The sequence below is a fragment of the Melampsora larici-populina genome, assembly GCF_000204055.1.
Source record: "Melampsora larici-populina 98AG31 unplaced genomic scaffold MELLAscaffold_57, whole genome shotgun sequence".
Lineage (NCBI taxonomy): Eukaryota > Fungi > Basidiomycota > Pucciniomycetes > Pucciniales > Melampsoraceae > Melampsora > Melampsora laricis-populina.
Genome location: NW_006768821.1, coordinates 529,040 through 543,359, shown reverse-complemented (window position 1 = coordinate 543,359; position 14,320 = coordinate 529,040). Strand labels below are relative to the sequence as shown.

Genomic DNA, 14,320 nt, shown 5'->3' with positions numbered 1-14,320 from the left:
GGGTGGGTGGACAAAATTATGTTAGCAGTAATGGAACAAGTTATAAATTATGATTTAAAAACTGATCAGAAATGGAGTAAGGTGTAGTGAAGATGATAAGGTGAAGAGGTAGTCAGTACGGTAGGGAAGGTAAGGAGCAAAAGAGGGAGGAAAACTTCTTCTCTAGGTATGTAGACTTCCCTCATTGAAATGAGGGATTGAGCACGGTCCTCTTATTCCGCTTTGGGTACAAATTACCTACCAGAACCTCCCAATTGGGGATCATCTCAAATCAACTTCTCCTTTAGTCTCACTAAACTTACGAGTTACTCTTTACATGGACATGTCTTGCACCTTGTGCCTCAAGCAAGAGGCCAGGATGAGCTGTTGAATCATCCATCATGTGTGAACTTTGGAAGTATGACTCACGGTGTGAGTTTTTTGAGGAGTAAGAGTTGGCAGCCCCGGTGCCCAACCCGCCCAATTGGCCTCAGGGCGCATTTGTGAGCATCAACATGTGGTGTTTTGTGGCCCCGGGGCGCGGACAGTGAGCTCTCCAGAGGTTGCCGGGCAGGGTCAGCCGGGCAGGGCCATGTCCGGGCTGCAGCCCTAGTTGTATGTCATATTGTCAGCCTTGGGTACATATGTATGTACCCAAATACTAACTTGTAACATAGATAACCACCTTTAGACAGCTAATTACATATACATAAACCTTACAAAACATATGTAGCTTGTAATAAACCATATGTACATCCTAATTACATATATATACATTTGAAATCATATGTAATATGTAATAAAACACTAATTACACCTCATAACTCAGTGTCAAGAGTTAAAATGCTTATACTACATAAATTACATAACATGTATATGTAATTAGGTAGTATTGATAATAATCATAATTAACAATAATAATTGAACCCTAAACCACTGTAGTGATGCAAACAAATATCACTACAGTTAGGTTTGGAGAAGAGAGTATATAAACTCCTCCTCTCTCAGCCTTCAGAGATTCTTCCCCAAGCATTTATTACACTCTACTTTTAAGAACAATTAAAGTTCTACTGAAGTAAACATCAAGAGTCTTATAAATATAAGACTAGTGATATCTTCACTACTTTAATCAGTTCCTTGATTAAAAGTAAGTGATACATTCACCCTTTCTGGATCCTCTACTTCCCCCAAGTAGGAACTCTTTTAGGTTGGTGACCTTCCAACAACCCAAGGCTAGTGACCTACATATAATTACTTTCAGGCTGGTGACCTTAAGAACAACCATAAGTTGGTGACTTTAAGAACAACCAGTGTAGTGACCTTTATCTCACTCTTTAATCTGTGACTTAAAAGGATTAAAGGAAGGACTTTTGGATCCATCCTTCATTAATTATAACATTTATTTATTATAATTATAAACCTCCTTTTCAGGAGTCACTTAACTGTAGTCTGTCGGGATTTATCCAAACAGACTAGTCTTTCCTCTTTCCTCTTTTTATTCTAGACTTATTTTAATTGTAATTACATTCTATTTGAAATATAAACATTATAAATTAAAATAATACCACCCTACATTACCCATTTAGTGAGCAAAGAGTCCTCAATTGAGCCCTCTACCCTCACACATATCATAACCACAATGTTGACTGTTTACATACCTTGACAGGATGCATGGTATCAGAGTCCTAAAATCAAAAACCATTTTTTGATATGGCTCTTTGTTTCCCTGAAGTTCATAGCTTCCATTCTCTTGCAGAATATCCAAGAAGTGTGATTCTTCAGGTTTTGTGGTCCAGCAAGACAATCCAGTTCTTCCAAAATACTTGGAGTGTATGCTAATGATATCCAACCTACAAGAGAACTCTTACACAGCTCTCAATTACACATCAAGTATTTATCCCTCCCTATGGTAGAAGGTATCACATCTGCATAATAGTTTTGATGTTCTTATACTGTTTTTGAATTGTCTCTTGGGACACTTGGATGACTATGAACTATGTCCAATATTTTGTGCTCACTGAATTTATGACTACAGCAACCTAAATGTGAAAGGTAGAGTCATGTCTCCTGAGATGCACTACCTGGTATCAGATCTATGGACACATATCAACTCAGTCTCCAGGAGAAGGAATAAATGGAGTAAATGAACAAACTAAATCAGTCCGAAAGTGAGACAAGGGTATGCATAGAGAGGTTAAATCCTGTGATTCTCATCTTAGAGCCATTCTTCATCATATGTATGTAGGTATCATCTCGTAGATCAAAAGTTGAGAGGATGTTATGTTCAAGATTTTTGAGGAAAGTCAATCAACTTCATTTACTTCACACTGCACCCCCAACAAAGATGCCAGATTGTAAAATATGAGGTATTCTTGGATGGCACTCGTCTTGGACATAATGTCCAAGTAAATGATCCAGGCAATCTTTGGGGCCAAAGAAAGCCCTGGATGAATTCCTCAGACACACAGTCCAAGGGGATCTATATTTGAGGAGACCTCAGATTGAAAATCTGAGGTATCTTTGCTGGTACTAGTGCTGAAACAACACTGTTGGTGAGTGGCATTTGGGCCAATATAACTTCAAGACAAAGCTTCTCTCCATCTATCCCAGAATTTGCTCAATCACCTAAGGGTATGAAGGGCTCCATAATAATTGGGCTAATAGACCTTTGAGACAAACTTCAACAATATTTGCACAACTTTTATATTAATGCTCAATCCCTTCAGAGTTTGTTGACTCATATGGTATACAAGGCATTTCTTATGACTGTTCTCTAACACCTATGAATCATACAATCTTGCCACAGGGGTTGAAGGGCTTAATGATGATTTGGTCCATAGGCCTCCAAGACCTTTCTCACTAGGTTGAAACTTGAACCTCAAGGATAGTCACAACTTTCCTTCTGAGATTCTTTGATGATATCCCCACTACCTTTTCCTTAATGCAAGGTCACAAAAACCATTTTAGACTATAGTCTACAAAAGAAAGTTTCATCTTGTTTCCAACATTTAATCACACATCTTGCTTTGACTAGATAGCCAGTCTTCCAAGGTATACCAGTCCTTTCATTTGTAGGGTTCAGTTTGTGTTATATGCGATTTTAGCCAAAATGTGAATCTACTAGGGTTCAGAAGTACCAAGAGTCTAATACAAGTAAAGGCTTATAATGTAAGAATAGGGAGTCAAGTATTGTAAGGGAAACGATTAGGCAACAGGCACTGTTTGGTGAATAATATTAAAGAGAGCAAGCTGGAAATTGGATTGCAACAGAGAAAGGTCTGCCTTCAATAGGCAAGACTTTTGTAGTGAAATCTCATTTTCAGTTACAAGATAACGCACACAAGGCAAGGCCGGAATTGGCATACAAATAAGGAAGCAAGTTGGATGGAAAAGGATATTGATAAAATACCAATATTGTATATAAGGAGGATATAAAGGGAGACAAGTGCATTGGGTGAACCATGAGATGGTTCACCCCTTTGAGAAACCCGGATCCAGTATAAGATTGTTAGAGGGATCCAGAGGTTCTACAAAAAGCACTCAAAGGCACTTAAAAAATTAGACTACATACATCATAGTCAATAAATGCAACTGCAGCACATACAACCACAAATTGCACAATCTCAAACATGCTCATTAAAACCCAACAATTGCTGGAAAAAAGTTTTTCCAAATTTGACTGAGCCATGGTCCATGGCTGCTCAGTTCCTTCTTATAAGATTCCTAGATTGTCATCTGAGTAAATTGAAGTATGATGGTTGATGAAGTACTAGGAAGTACTACAACACATACTTGTTTTTTTCACAAATGGGAAATGTATTCCAAGAAATAAGGAGATGCAGAAATTGTGTCCTGGAAGGACCCCTGATAGCAATAGCCCCTATAAAGTTCCATTTAAAACCCAATTTTTGGCCCTTTTGGCTCCGAGTAGATTCACTGGTTTTTGCCCAAATTCCATTTTGGCTCCAATTTGACAATACACATTGGAAAAATGAACCAAGTTTTGCCTGATTGGGCTCCAGGGAGACAACAAACATCTGAAAGATGGGTGTTTCAAAGGCCTTGGATGAGACAAAAAAAATTGGAGAAAAAGGTTGAAAAAGGAACATTTTTAGAAACAAGAATTTAGAAAGTAGCCTCTAGACATTAAAGAATCTGGTTTTTATTTTTACTTTTTGGCGGGTTTTTGTGGAGCAGAAGGTTCAAAAGTTGCTTGCTTCTTGACACAAATTGAGCTGATTGGGGTGAGTGAACTCATAAATCTGGTCTTTTCCTTGCATGGCTCTGATACTATGACATATGTACCAAGAGCTTATATCAGATTGACTGTGGTGGATTCAGACTTTTCTTTGTAATTCAAGTGAAATTTGCTGGATTATACACACCTGGATCCCAGTGTACCTCTGTATTCTGACTACATGTACCTTTGAGTTTACCTCCATCCTTCTTGAGACCACAATGGCAAATTGAATAAACAAAAATTTCCTTTCTTTGTTATCTTACAGATACCACACAGGTTGCAAGGACATTTGGAGAGTATTGTATCCAGGTCAAAGGGTTTGCTTTGGCTGGTGGACATATTCTTGTGACTTTGCGGAGAATAAAATTGCTTAACAATGGTGTGTCTAGGTGATTCTTCAGTTTTGGGCTGGACTGAGACTGTGGCAAGTCCAACTACGTGGAATTGCTCCTTAGAAACAATACACATAAAATTTAGAATAAAAAACAGGTGGTTTTGGCTCCAAGGGCACAATGACCTTAAAAAAACCAAAAAATTGGCTTTTTGACTCCAGGTCTCTAAAAATTGCATCTTGGCTCCAGTAAGGGGGCTTTGGTGGTGCTATCAGCCTGATAGCACCACCAAAGCCATAGTATCAGGGGTCCTGCCCTGAAGCGCTTCGAAGCGGTTTGCTTTTATCACTGAGAAGTGCAAAACCAACAGTGTGAGATTCATGGCAGGATTCCAGATGATCGTTTCTGGAACACTTTCACTTCCGTCCCGCGCACTTTCTTCCATTTCTGTCTCTCATCATCATCGACACTAAGCATGTCGATCCTCAGAGTCGAAGGCGTCGATCAAAATTTCCTTGAAGTTGTGGTCTTTTATCGACTTTCAAGACTGATTATGTACTACTTTGCCACTTGTCATGGAGCAACGTCCGAAAGGATATTCTGAAGCCCTGAGAGCGCGCAAGTTGCCGAAGCACACTGCTTTTTCCTCTATGGCGAATTGAAGCGACGTATAAAAGGGTGCGGATTGGGAGATGATATGAGGTACCGTTTGATCATTTACATGATGTGTTTTTTAGGCTCCTCCACCTTCTCAAAGAGCAACCAAATTAGCCGGACCCTTTGAAGTTGGCGATACGAGATTCATTCGACACCGCTGGACTTGACCTGTTTCCCCACCCTATCAACCAGAAATGACAACGAAGACCTGCTCGAATTTAGGCAAGTATAATACTCAGCTTCATCTCAATGATGGTATATATGAATGCAATATCACTCGTTAGGATTCTCCACTTGAGCGCCGACAGAAATTATTCGCCAACTCGAAACGCTCACGCTAGTCACAAGCTTTCACTTTTTTTTCTTTGCCCAATCATCACAGGCTCACAACACAGGTGTCTGATTTACCTGAAAAGCTATTCATCTCTACATTCAAATCTCCTGATACCCAAGCTCACACACAATGCCAAGTGAATACCCGATTTACGACCCGGTTCGTCTTTTACCTTTTTTGTGGTTTCCTGGGTGTTCTTTATAATGTATGCGGTATTTATTTGTCACACAGCCGCTGACTCTTGGAAATTATTCAGCGTCATTTGATGCACGAGACTTTCCGTCAGGAGGTGGTGCAAAAAATCGACCTGCACACAATTCCTTGTATCATGTTGCTATATCTCGCAAACTTTAGTAAGTTCAACGGGCTTTTGGACCCCGCTCAATGCAAAAGCGAGAAAGGCCCCATTCCGAATCCAAAGACTGATTTTCGCATATCTCGTCGCCTTCTTACGGTTGCATGTTCAAGTTGACAGATCCAACATTGGAAACGCCAAAGTGAGTGAACTTTTATTTACATTCCCAATACTGTAGTTCCTGGGCTGGCACCCAACATTCTGATAGTTCTGGTTATCTAGGTTGCTGGCTTGGAAAGGGACCTTCACCTGGAAGGTGTCCAGTTCAATATCGCTCTGAGCTTGTTGTAGGCTTCCTGTTTTCTGTTTCGAAAGGCCTTGTGTCATAGGAAATCATTTTGAGCCCTCCATCCTCACTCTCACCTTGACAAAACAGTACGATCAGTTACATTATCGTCAAGATTCCATCAAATCACATTTTGCGCAAAGTCGGGGCTAAGGTAATTGACTCATCACCACATGCGAGAACCTAAATGCTTGCATGCTGATTGGCTTGTCAAATTAGATCTGGTTGCCATTCTTGGTTTTCTGTTGGGGTTGGTGATCCTGTCACTCAGCATGCCGACCATTCCATACACTCTGATCTCTGAAGACGGACCTGGGAATCATCGAGTGGAGCCTAAAAATGTCTTTTTGCACATTTTATTTCATTTCAAAGGTACGATTACAATCTTCTCGGCTTTCATGACGAACTTCGCCTCTTTGATTGCTGTGAGAATGATGTTGGGTAAGCCTTCTAAATTCTGTCTTCTGACTCGTCTTGATCCTCTAACTGATCTACCACACCCTATGGACCAATTCTAGCGGTCTTTGAGGGTGGACTTCAACCTGGAGTTATATTATATCTTTCAACAATTTACAAACCTGACGAGCTACAGCTCCGATTCGGACTCTCTTATTGTAGCACTGCTCTGAGTCACATTGTTGGTGGATTCCTAGCATTTGGAATCCAACATGGAATGGATGGTTTTGCTGGGAAGGCTGCCTGGTCGTAAGTAACTCAGCCTGGGAAAATTAATATCACAATATCATTCCACAGAAACTGATACGTCGCACTAACCCATAGGTGGATCTTCATCATCGGTACGATTTTTTACTTTCCTTGATGACTCAATGGCAATGGCTTACAGGGCATCTGCACGACACTGCATACAAAAGAGGGCATCTTGACCCTCTTTGTTGCTGCCTTTGTCTGGTATTTCTTGTCGTCAAGTATGGAAACAGCTCCATATCTAACTCCGACAGAGCGCGAGTTTGCAGGTTAGTTTGATCTTGGAAGTAACACTACAAGCGCAATATCATTGCAAATCTCCGTGGTACTGTTCCGATATTCACCGCTCCTCATTGCGTTCACTTTTCAGTCAAGAGGCTGCAAGGATACCAAGACGTCGACCGCGCCGCACGCGAGCTTGAATCAAAAGGAAATATTTTTGTAGATGAGACTGTCAAAACAGAGGCTTCTTATGAGACTGAAAGAGGAATCCCTGGTCACGAGGCATTTGAGTGGTCTGAGGTTAAAAGAGCTTTTGCGGACCCACAGGTTTGGCTTGTTGGTCTTAGTGAGGCGTCTATATCCATTCCGTTGGCGGCATTATCGATCTTCTTGTGAGTCTATCCGAACATCCTACTGAATGCCCTTTTCAATTTTGTAAGCTGGCTGTTGACTGGACTAACGTCTCTGCGTTATCTGCCCTTAGACCCACGTGTAAGTTTTCTTTTCGCGCTTAAACTTTTCGCTCAGTGTGCGCTTGAGCTGACAGACACACGTATCTCTAACATATACTACCAGTGGTAAGCGGTATGGGACATACTGGAGCTTGGGCGCAGCTTTTCTCTGCATTACCCTACATTCCCGCGTTGGTGACAGTAGTAGCAGGAGCCTTACTGGCTGACAGATGGAAAACCCGGGGGCCCATCGTTCTCGTGTGTGTTCCTGTAGGTATCGCTGGATGTAAGCACATCTTTTTCCACCACGCTGAGAGAATAATATGTATCTCAAAACTAATCTGTTTTTTCTATTTGGTCGGATTTTGAAGACTTAATGTTGATACTTTCAAAAAGCGCCGAGACTCGCTACGCCGCATTTTTCTTAGTCGTGGCGGGATTATTCCCAGTTGTACCCTGTCTTGTCTGCATCATTCCCATCAATACTTCTGGTGTCACTAAACGAGCGACATGTATCGGAATCCAGGGAATGGTCAGTCTTGTACCCTCTACGCGTCAATGTCATCCTCGTGATCCACTAATTATCCTCGTGATCCACACCAATCATGCGAGGAATTTCTCTAGATCCAGGGACTATCGATTTTGATAGCGCCGTTCCTATACATAAAAGGTGAACCCCCAGCAAAAGGCCACACGATCGCACTTGGGCTCATATGTTGCACGTGGGTTCTCACTGCGGCCAATGTGTTGTATTGTCGGTTCGAAAACTCGAGAAAAGCTAGCGGAAGACGAGATTATCTGGTCCAGCAGTATCTTGAAAAATTCCGCGCAGGAGACACGCGCGCGCCGATCGGAGACAGGGATCCAAACTTTCGCTACACGCTTTAAACATCTTTGGGTTCTTACAAAGACAGGGGCGTATCTCCAACTCGTAAGGATCGGTAGTTGATGATTGCTGGAGGGCTACGCGAGATCAGGTACTCGATCGCGGTAAGTAGCGTTTGGATCCGATTTGGTGTTAGAGGACATGTGGATGGAAAAAAAGAGAAAGAGTTGATTCTAAAACACATTTGGATTCCACCCAGGCAGCTTTAACCTCAGTGGTGGAGAATTTTTTTACGTGACCCTACGTTCATATACAGTATTATAGTGTATCATTTGTAAAATAGGTTGCTCATGGTTTTGTTATCATTTGTAAAATAGGTTGCTCATGTGTTTTGGGGTTTTGGGTTAATTTCATAAACTTGTGTATGTCTCTGTTCTTTCCATACATTCATGATGGTGCATTTGTACTACAGCACTTTCAATACATCTATGGTCTCCATGTAACCATCATTGTATTCAAAGAGATAAGGAAACATAGACGATCCAAGTTCAATTTGTTTGTGTGACGAAAATCGTGGCTAAAGTAGTAGACAGAACAGACCTACCGTGTTCACCACTTTGGTCCCAAGACATCTGCAGATAGTGGAGGTTACTAGACTTGGTGCAAATATCTGTCCATCTGTTGAAAGAAACAGACATAGTAAAAAACAAAGCAGCCAGTAGTAGTGGCAGAGGTGTCACTGTTCAAATGAGGCCGTGATTTCCAATCTCACTTCACATTTTGGCCAGTATCCACAGCATAGCTGTGCAAATGAGATGAGATGAATGCACCTAGCTTTCAGGTCTGCGTTTTCTAGTGAAAACAGGAAGTCCACAATGAATCCCAATTTTTGGATCATAAATATGCACAGTCAATACTCACTACTTGTGAAAATTATATGGCCAATCATTCAACTCCTCAGGGTGTTACCAATCAATGGGCAAATGTTGTATCTTTGCAAAGTTGCACTGGCAGAACACTCCAATATCGTCAATTATTTACCAGTAATCAATCAGACCTTTGGGTCTGATACTTCTGACTGTATGAGGCCCAGACACAGAAGCAGCACAAGAAAGAAAATTGACACCATGGGCACAAAAGTGTTGCACTCACAAAGTGGCAAATGTTCTGTTAGGCCGATGGAAGTGTCTGGGACAAGGCACTGTTAGAGCTGTGTTTAATTGGGGTAGATTCTTGGTACTAACTTAACCCAAGTCCAATCGTGCAAAAGCTCACGGTAACCCGAAGCCGAGGCACGAGGGACTTGCACATTAAACGACATCTCTGGCGTGACCAATAGCCCCAAAAAGTGAAATTTGGGTCACTTTTGGATGCAACCCATCCTATCTCATTCAACATTACTTTGATGTTGTTTCTGAAACTGGCTGGTATGAGTTCAGCATCTTGTACATAACTTCTATTAGAAAAACAAGAGAATCAAAAGTGCCAGCTCACAAGAATTGAGCTGGAAAACGAGTAATAAGTTTGTTTAAGGGAGTCAATTGACCATCTCTCGAGCCTTTTTAAGGGTACACATAACAATCTTGACGGTTGAAATTTCAAATCTCAAAATAAGCAGCCTCAATGAATCAACACGATCATGAGCTCTGTCGAGATTCTGAAGAGGCCATTTCCTTCATAACTCGACAGAGCTCATCTGACTGTTTTTTTGAAGAAAATGCATTTGTGGGTCGTGGTGTAAAAGCGAAGTGAAAAAACACCCACCAAAAGGTGGCTATTAGTCACGCAACGATTGTCGTTTAATGTGCAAGCCCCCTGTGCCAGGGGCGGACGAGTCCGAGAAAAATCACCTGGCACAGTGGGCTTGTTGTTAAGCTAGTTCTTGGTATGAGTGTATGAATGGTCCAGGAGCTCGACAGCTTTGAGGAGACCCAAAGTAGCTTATAATTACATGCCTCTTCTTCGTGGGTAGCCTGGGCCCTGGAATTGGAGGCGCTAGCGTGCAGGGAAGTGACTTCAATCTCCCAAGAAGGTTTGAAATCATCAAGCTGAGGACACTCTCTTCAGGCAGGGCGGAATCGCCGAGGTGAGACTCTTGTACTAGGGAGTGAGACGCTACAGAGATTTATGCATATAAGCTGGTTGACTTGTTCGGTCAAACGACTCCCTGCGTGTGAACTGAACATGATAAATACTGTCGATCCCAGAAATCTTGAAAAAGCTCCACTTTTCGAATGAAACTCTCGCCTCAACTTCTAACCTTTGTATGATTCCGAGTGTTACGATTCGGTATATCCATCACGCTGCTTGCGAGGGCACGGCGAACGCGCAAGAGGGGCTGAGTTAAGCTTGTTCACGCGCCAAAAGCCTTATTCACCGACTCCAAACTGAATGTCATGATACATACATCCGGCTATTCCTTCGGCCCAAGTGGTTCACCTCTTTCTGGCACACCCACGTGTACGATCAACGTCTCCAAGGATATTTCGAAGCCCTTGGAACACACAAGTTCCGTGAGCTGAAGGGTATGTATGTTTACTTGGCTCTCATTGCAGCTGCCCAATGCTCATCAAGCACATTGCGAAAGGGCGGGGATGGATTTATCATTTGGATATCATTCGAACCACCCTTGGGTCATTTTTTAGCTGGACCCTTAGAGTCTCGACTTCATCTGACACATCTAGACTTGACTTGTTTCCACACCTTATCACTTAAAAGCGTCCATGAAAACCTGTTCAGAATCAAATCGAGTGAAAAACAAGTACGGCTTCTGTTCAAATGGGAAGCAAATATACAGCGATACTCATCTTCTTCTCAATGGTAGTATGTACTATACATATGAGCCCAACATTCATCGTCGGAATCCTTCGCTCCAGCGTTGAGACAAAACTTTTTCCAAACCGAGAAAAACGAACTAGTCAGAAGTCTTTTGCATGCTTACTTTTCGCTGTGAATAATCATCAGTTTGCTTAATCTTATTCATCAATACATATCCCTTACATTCCCGTCTTCTAATCAGCCAACCTCAAAGATGTCAACTCACTACCCAATTTATGACCCGGTTCGTCTTTGCTGATCTTTTTGAACAGTGTTGTGTGCATGTAAGGTTTTCTGGACTTTGCTAATTTTGAAAAATTATCCTAGCGTAATTTAATGCACGAGGATTATCGTCGAAAGGTGGTGAGAAAACTCGACCTGCACACGGTTCCTTGTGTTATGTTATTATACCTCGCAAACTTCAGTAAGCCCAACATAACAGTCCGGATGCTTGGGCCATAAGACCAGATTTCTAACAAGCTATGTTTTACTCTGCATCAACCCCTTGTGACCGAACTCGGATCTGTAAGTTGATAGATCAAACATTGGGAATGCCAAAGTGAGTGCAATCTTACTTGCTATACAATCATTGCGTAAGCTCGGAAATGGAGATATCGATAATCTCGGCAATCTAGGTTGCTGGCTTGGAAAGAGATCTTCACCTGAAAGGAATCCAATTCAACATCGCTCTGAGCGCATTGTAAGCTTTCTTTTTCGTACCTCAAAGGTGTATGAACATTATTGATCATAATGAGTCTTCGTTTCTGATACCCAACTTGATAAAACAGCACAATCAGTTATGTGTTGGTCAAAATTCCTTCAAATCTTATACTGCGCAGAGTGGGGGCTAAGGTAATTACTTCTTTCTCCAGCTCGAGAAGCTCTAAGCTTTCGTGGACTGATTGATGTATGTATCTCAATAGATCTGGTTGCCATTCTTGGTTTTCTGTTGGGGTTGGTGATCTTATCACTCAGCATACCTACCATTCCCTACACTCCGTGTCACTGAAGAGGATCCTATAAATTGTCGGCTGAAGCCTGAGCAATTTTTTTCTTCACCTCTTGATCTCGATTCAAAGGGACGGTCACAATCTTTTCGGCGTTCATGACGAATTTCGCCTCTTTGGTTGCTGTGAGAATGATGTTGGGTATGTATGCCTTCTACACAGTCTGTGTTCCGACTTGTATCGATCCTCTAACTGATCTACCACGCCCTATGGACCAATGATAGCGGTTTTTGAGGGTGGATTGCAACCCGGAGTGGTGCGTCTTAAATTCCAAAGAAATGTCTAAAGCTATACCACATCGTCTGACTTTCAATATATGGTCTTGTCCCCAATACAGATATTATATCTTTCAACAATTTACAAAACTGACGAGCTACAGCTCCGATTCGGACTATCTTATTGCAGCACTGCATTGAGTCACATTGTGGGTGGATTCTTAGCGTTCGGCATCCAACATGGAATGGATGGTTTTGCTGGGAAGTCTGCTTGGTGGTAAGTACTTGAATCAATGTGAAATATTTTTTTAAGATTAGCTGATTCATACTTACACTTCGCGCTCACATCAGCTGGATATTTATCATTGGTACAATCTTTTTTGCCCCAAAGATTCATTTACGAGGCCTGACTAAGGTTTTTCTACAATATTTTGCACCAAAGAGGGTATCTTGACACTCTGTGTTGCCGCTTTTGTCTGGTTTTTCTTATCCTCAAGTGTTGAGACGGCTCCTTATCTCAACGCGAATGAGCGCAGGTTTGCAGGTTTGTTTCAGCTTCCAAGTAAAAATCCAAGCGTAATGACACTACTCTTCATCTTAATCTCACGGCTATTCTTTCACTACCTCTTCCCCCTCGCTGCGATCTAGTTAAGAGACTACAAATTTCCGAAGACTTTAAATCAACAGAAAAGAAAACCGAAGAGGTCGAGATAGTTGAAGTAGAAACCTCGTATGAAACTAAAGGACAAATTTCTGATACGGAAGTGTTCGAGTGGTCAGAAGTTAGAAGGGCCTTTGCGGAGCCACAAGTTTGGCTGGTAGGTCTCAGTGAAGCGTCTCTCTCCATTCCACTTGCAGCACTAGCTATCTTCTTGTAAGTCTTGCAACATTTCCGTGTCAATACCAGTCGTTGATCTGATCACATCTTTGAACTGTCCTACTTTAGACCGACATGTAAGCTAGATTGTTCTCTCTTTGATTGTACATCCATATAGAGCTTGAGAACTGAGTGACTCATTTGTCCTTCACGCGAACTAACAGTGGTCAGCGGGATGGGATATACTGGCGCCCGAGCACAGCTTTTCTCCGCTTTACCCTACATTCCCGCCTTAGTGACGGTAGTAGTAGGTGCTTTATTGGCAGATAGATGGAGGTTACGTGGACCTATCGTGCTTGTTTGCGTGCCTATAGCTATCATTGGATGTAAGAAGTTTCATTTCTATTTACAATGATAAAAAAACTTATCTACCTTGAATATCTATCTCCCTGCTTCTTCGCGATCGGATTCCAAAGACTTGATATTAATATTTGCAGAACGCACCGAGATACGCTACGCAGCATTTTACCTAATCCTAGCGGGTTTATTTCCAGCTGTACCATGTCTTGTGTGCATTACCCCAATCAACACTTCTGGTGGCACTAAACGAGCAACATGTATCGGAATCCAAGGAATGGTTGGTTTTTCTGCATTCTCAAGTCAATACATTCGTATGATCCACTGATTCTTTGTTCTTCCCCTCAGATTCAGGCGATTTCAATATTAACAGGACCTTTTATATACATCAAGGGTGAACCTGTTGTAAAAGGACACACGATCTCCCTTGGATTAATCTGTGCTACATGGTGCCTTACAGCAACTAATGTGTTGTATTGTCGATTCGAGAACTGGAAAAAATCTAGTGGTCAAAGAGATCATCTGGTAGAAAAGTATCTCGAGAAATTCCGAGCGGGGGAGACTCGTGCACCAATTGGGGACAGGGATCCAAACTTCCGCTTCACACTTTGAATTCGTTGAAAGCTATACAAGCCATCGATATAGGTATTCTTTGAGGTCTGGTAGGTAGGCCTTAACTTCATATGATATGATAAACGAAGTGGATAGAGAAACACATT

At 41.8% G+C, this 14,320-nt stretch overlaps 2 protein-coding genes across 2 annotated transcripts; both read left to right on the top strand.

Annotated features, from left to right (window-relative positions):
• Window positions 1-5,807: 5,807 nt before the first annotated feature.
• On the top strand, window positions 5,808-8,450 carry MELLADRAFT_39679 (uncharacterized protein; the record flags this gene model as incomplete). The annotated part of the gene is made up of 13 exons (XM_007416132.1): window positions 5,808-5,895; window positions 6,011-6,039; window positions 6,120-6,184; window positions 6,274-6,337; window positions 6,403-6,433; window positions 6,556-6,624; window positions 6,702-6,888; window positions 6,964-6,980; window positions 7,056-7,157; window positions 7,352-7,502; window positions 7,694-7,848; window positions 7,934-8,094; window positions 8,187-8,450. The coding sequence occupies 13 exons, from the start codon at window positions 5,808-5,810 to the stop codon at window positions 8,448-8,450; spliced, it is 1,383 nt and encodes a 460-aa protein (XP_007416194.1).
• A 3,109-nt stretch (window positions 8,451-11,559) lies between these two features.
• Window positions 11,560-14,114, top strand: MELLADRAFT_25355 (uncharacterized protein; the record flags this gene model as incomplete). Its single annotated transcript, XM_007416133.1, has 14 exons — window positions 11,560-11,629; window positions 11,736-11,764; window positions 11,841-11,905; window positions 11,994-12,057; window positions 12,129-12,159; window positions 12,285-12,353; window positions 12,437-12,468; window positions 12,550-12,704; window positions 12,779-12,795; window positions 12,870-12,971; window positions 13,130-13,245; window positions 13,507-13,630; window positions 13,721-13,881; window positions 13,950-14,114. Coding segments are annotated over 14 exons (1,200 nt in total), but the record flags the coding sequence as incomplete, so codon positions are not given.
• Window positions 14,115-14,320: the final 206 nt, after the last annotated feature.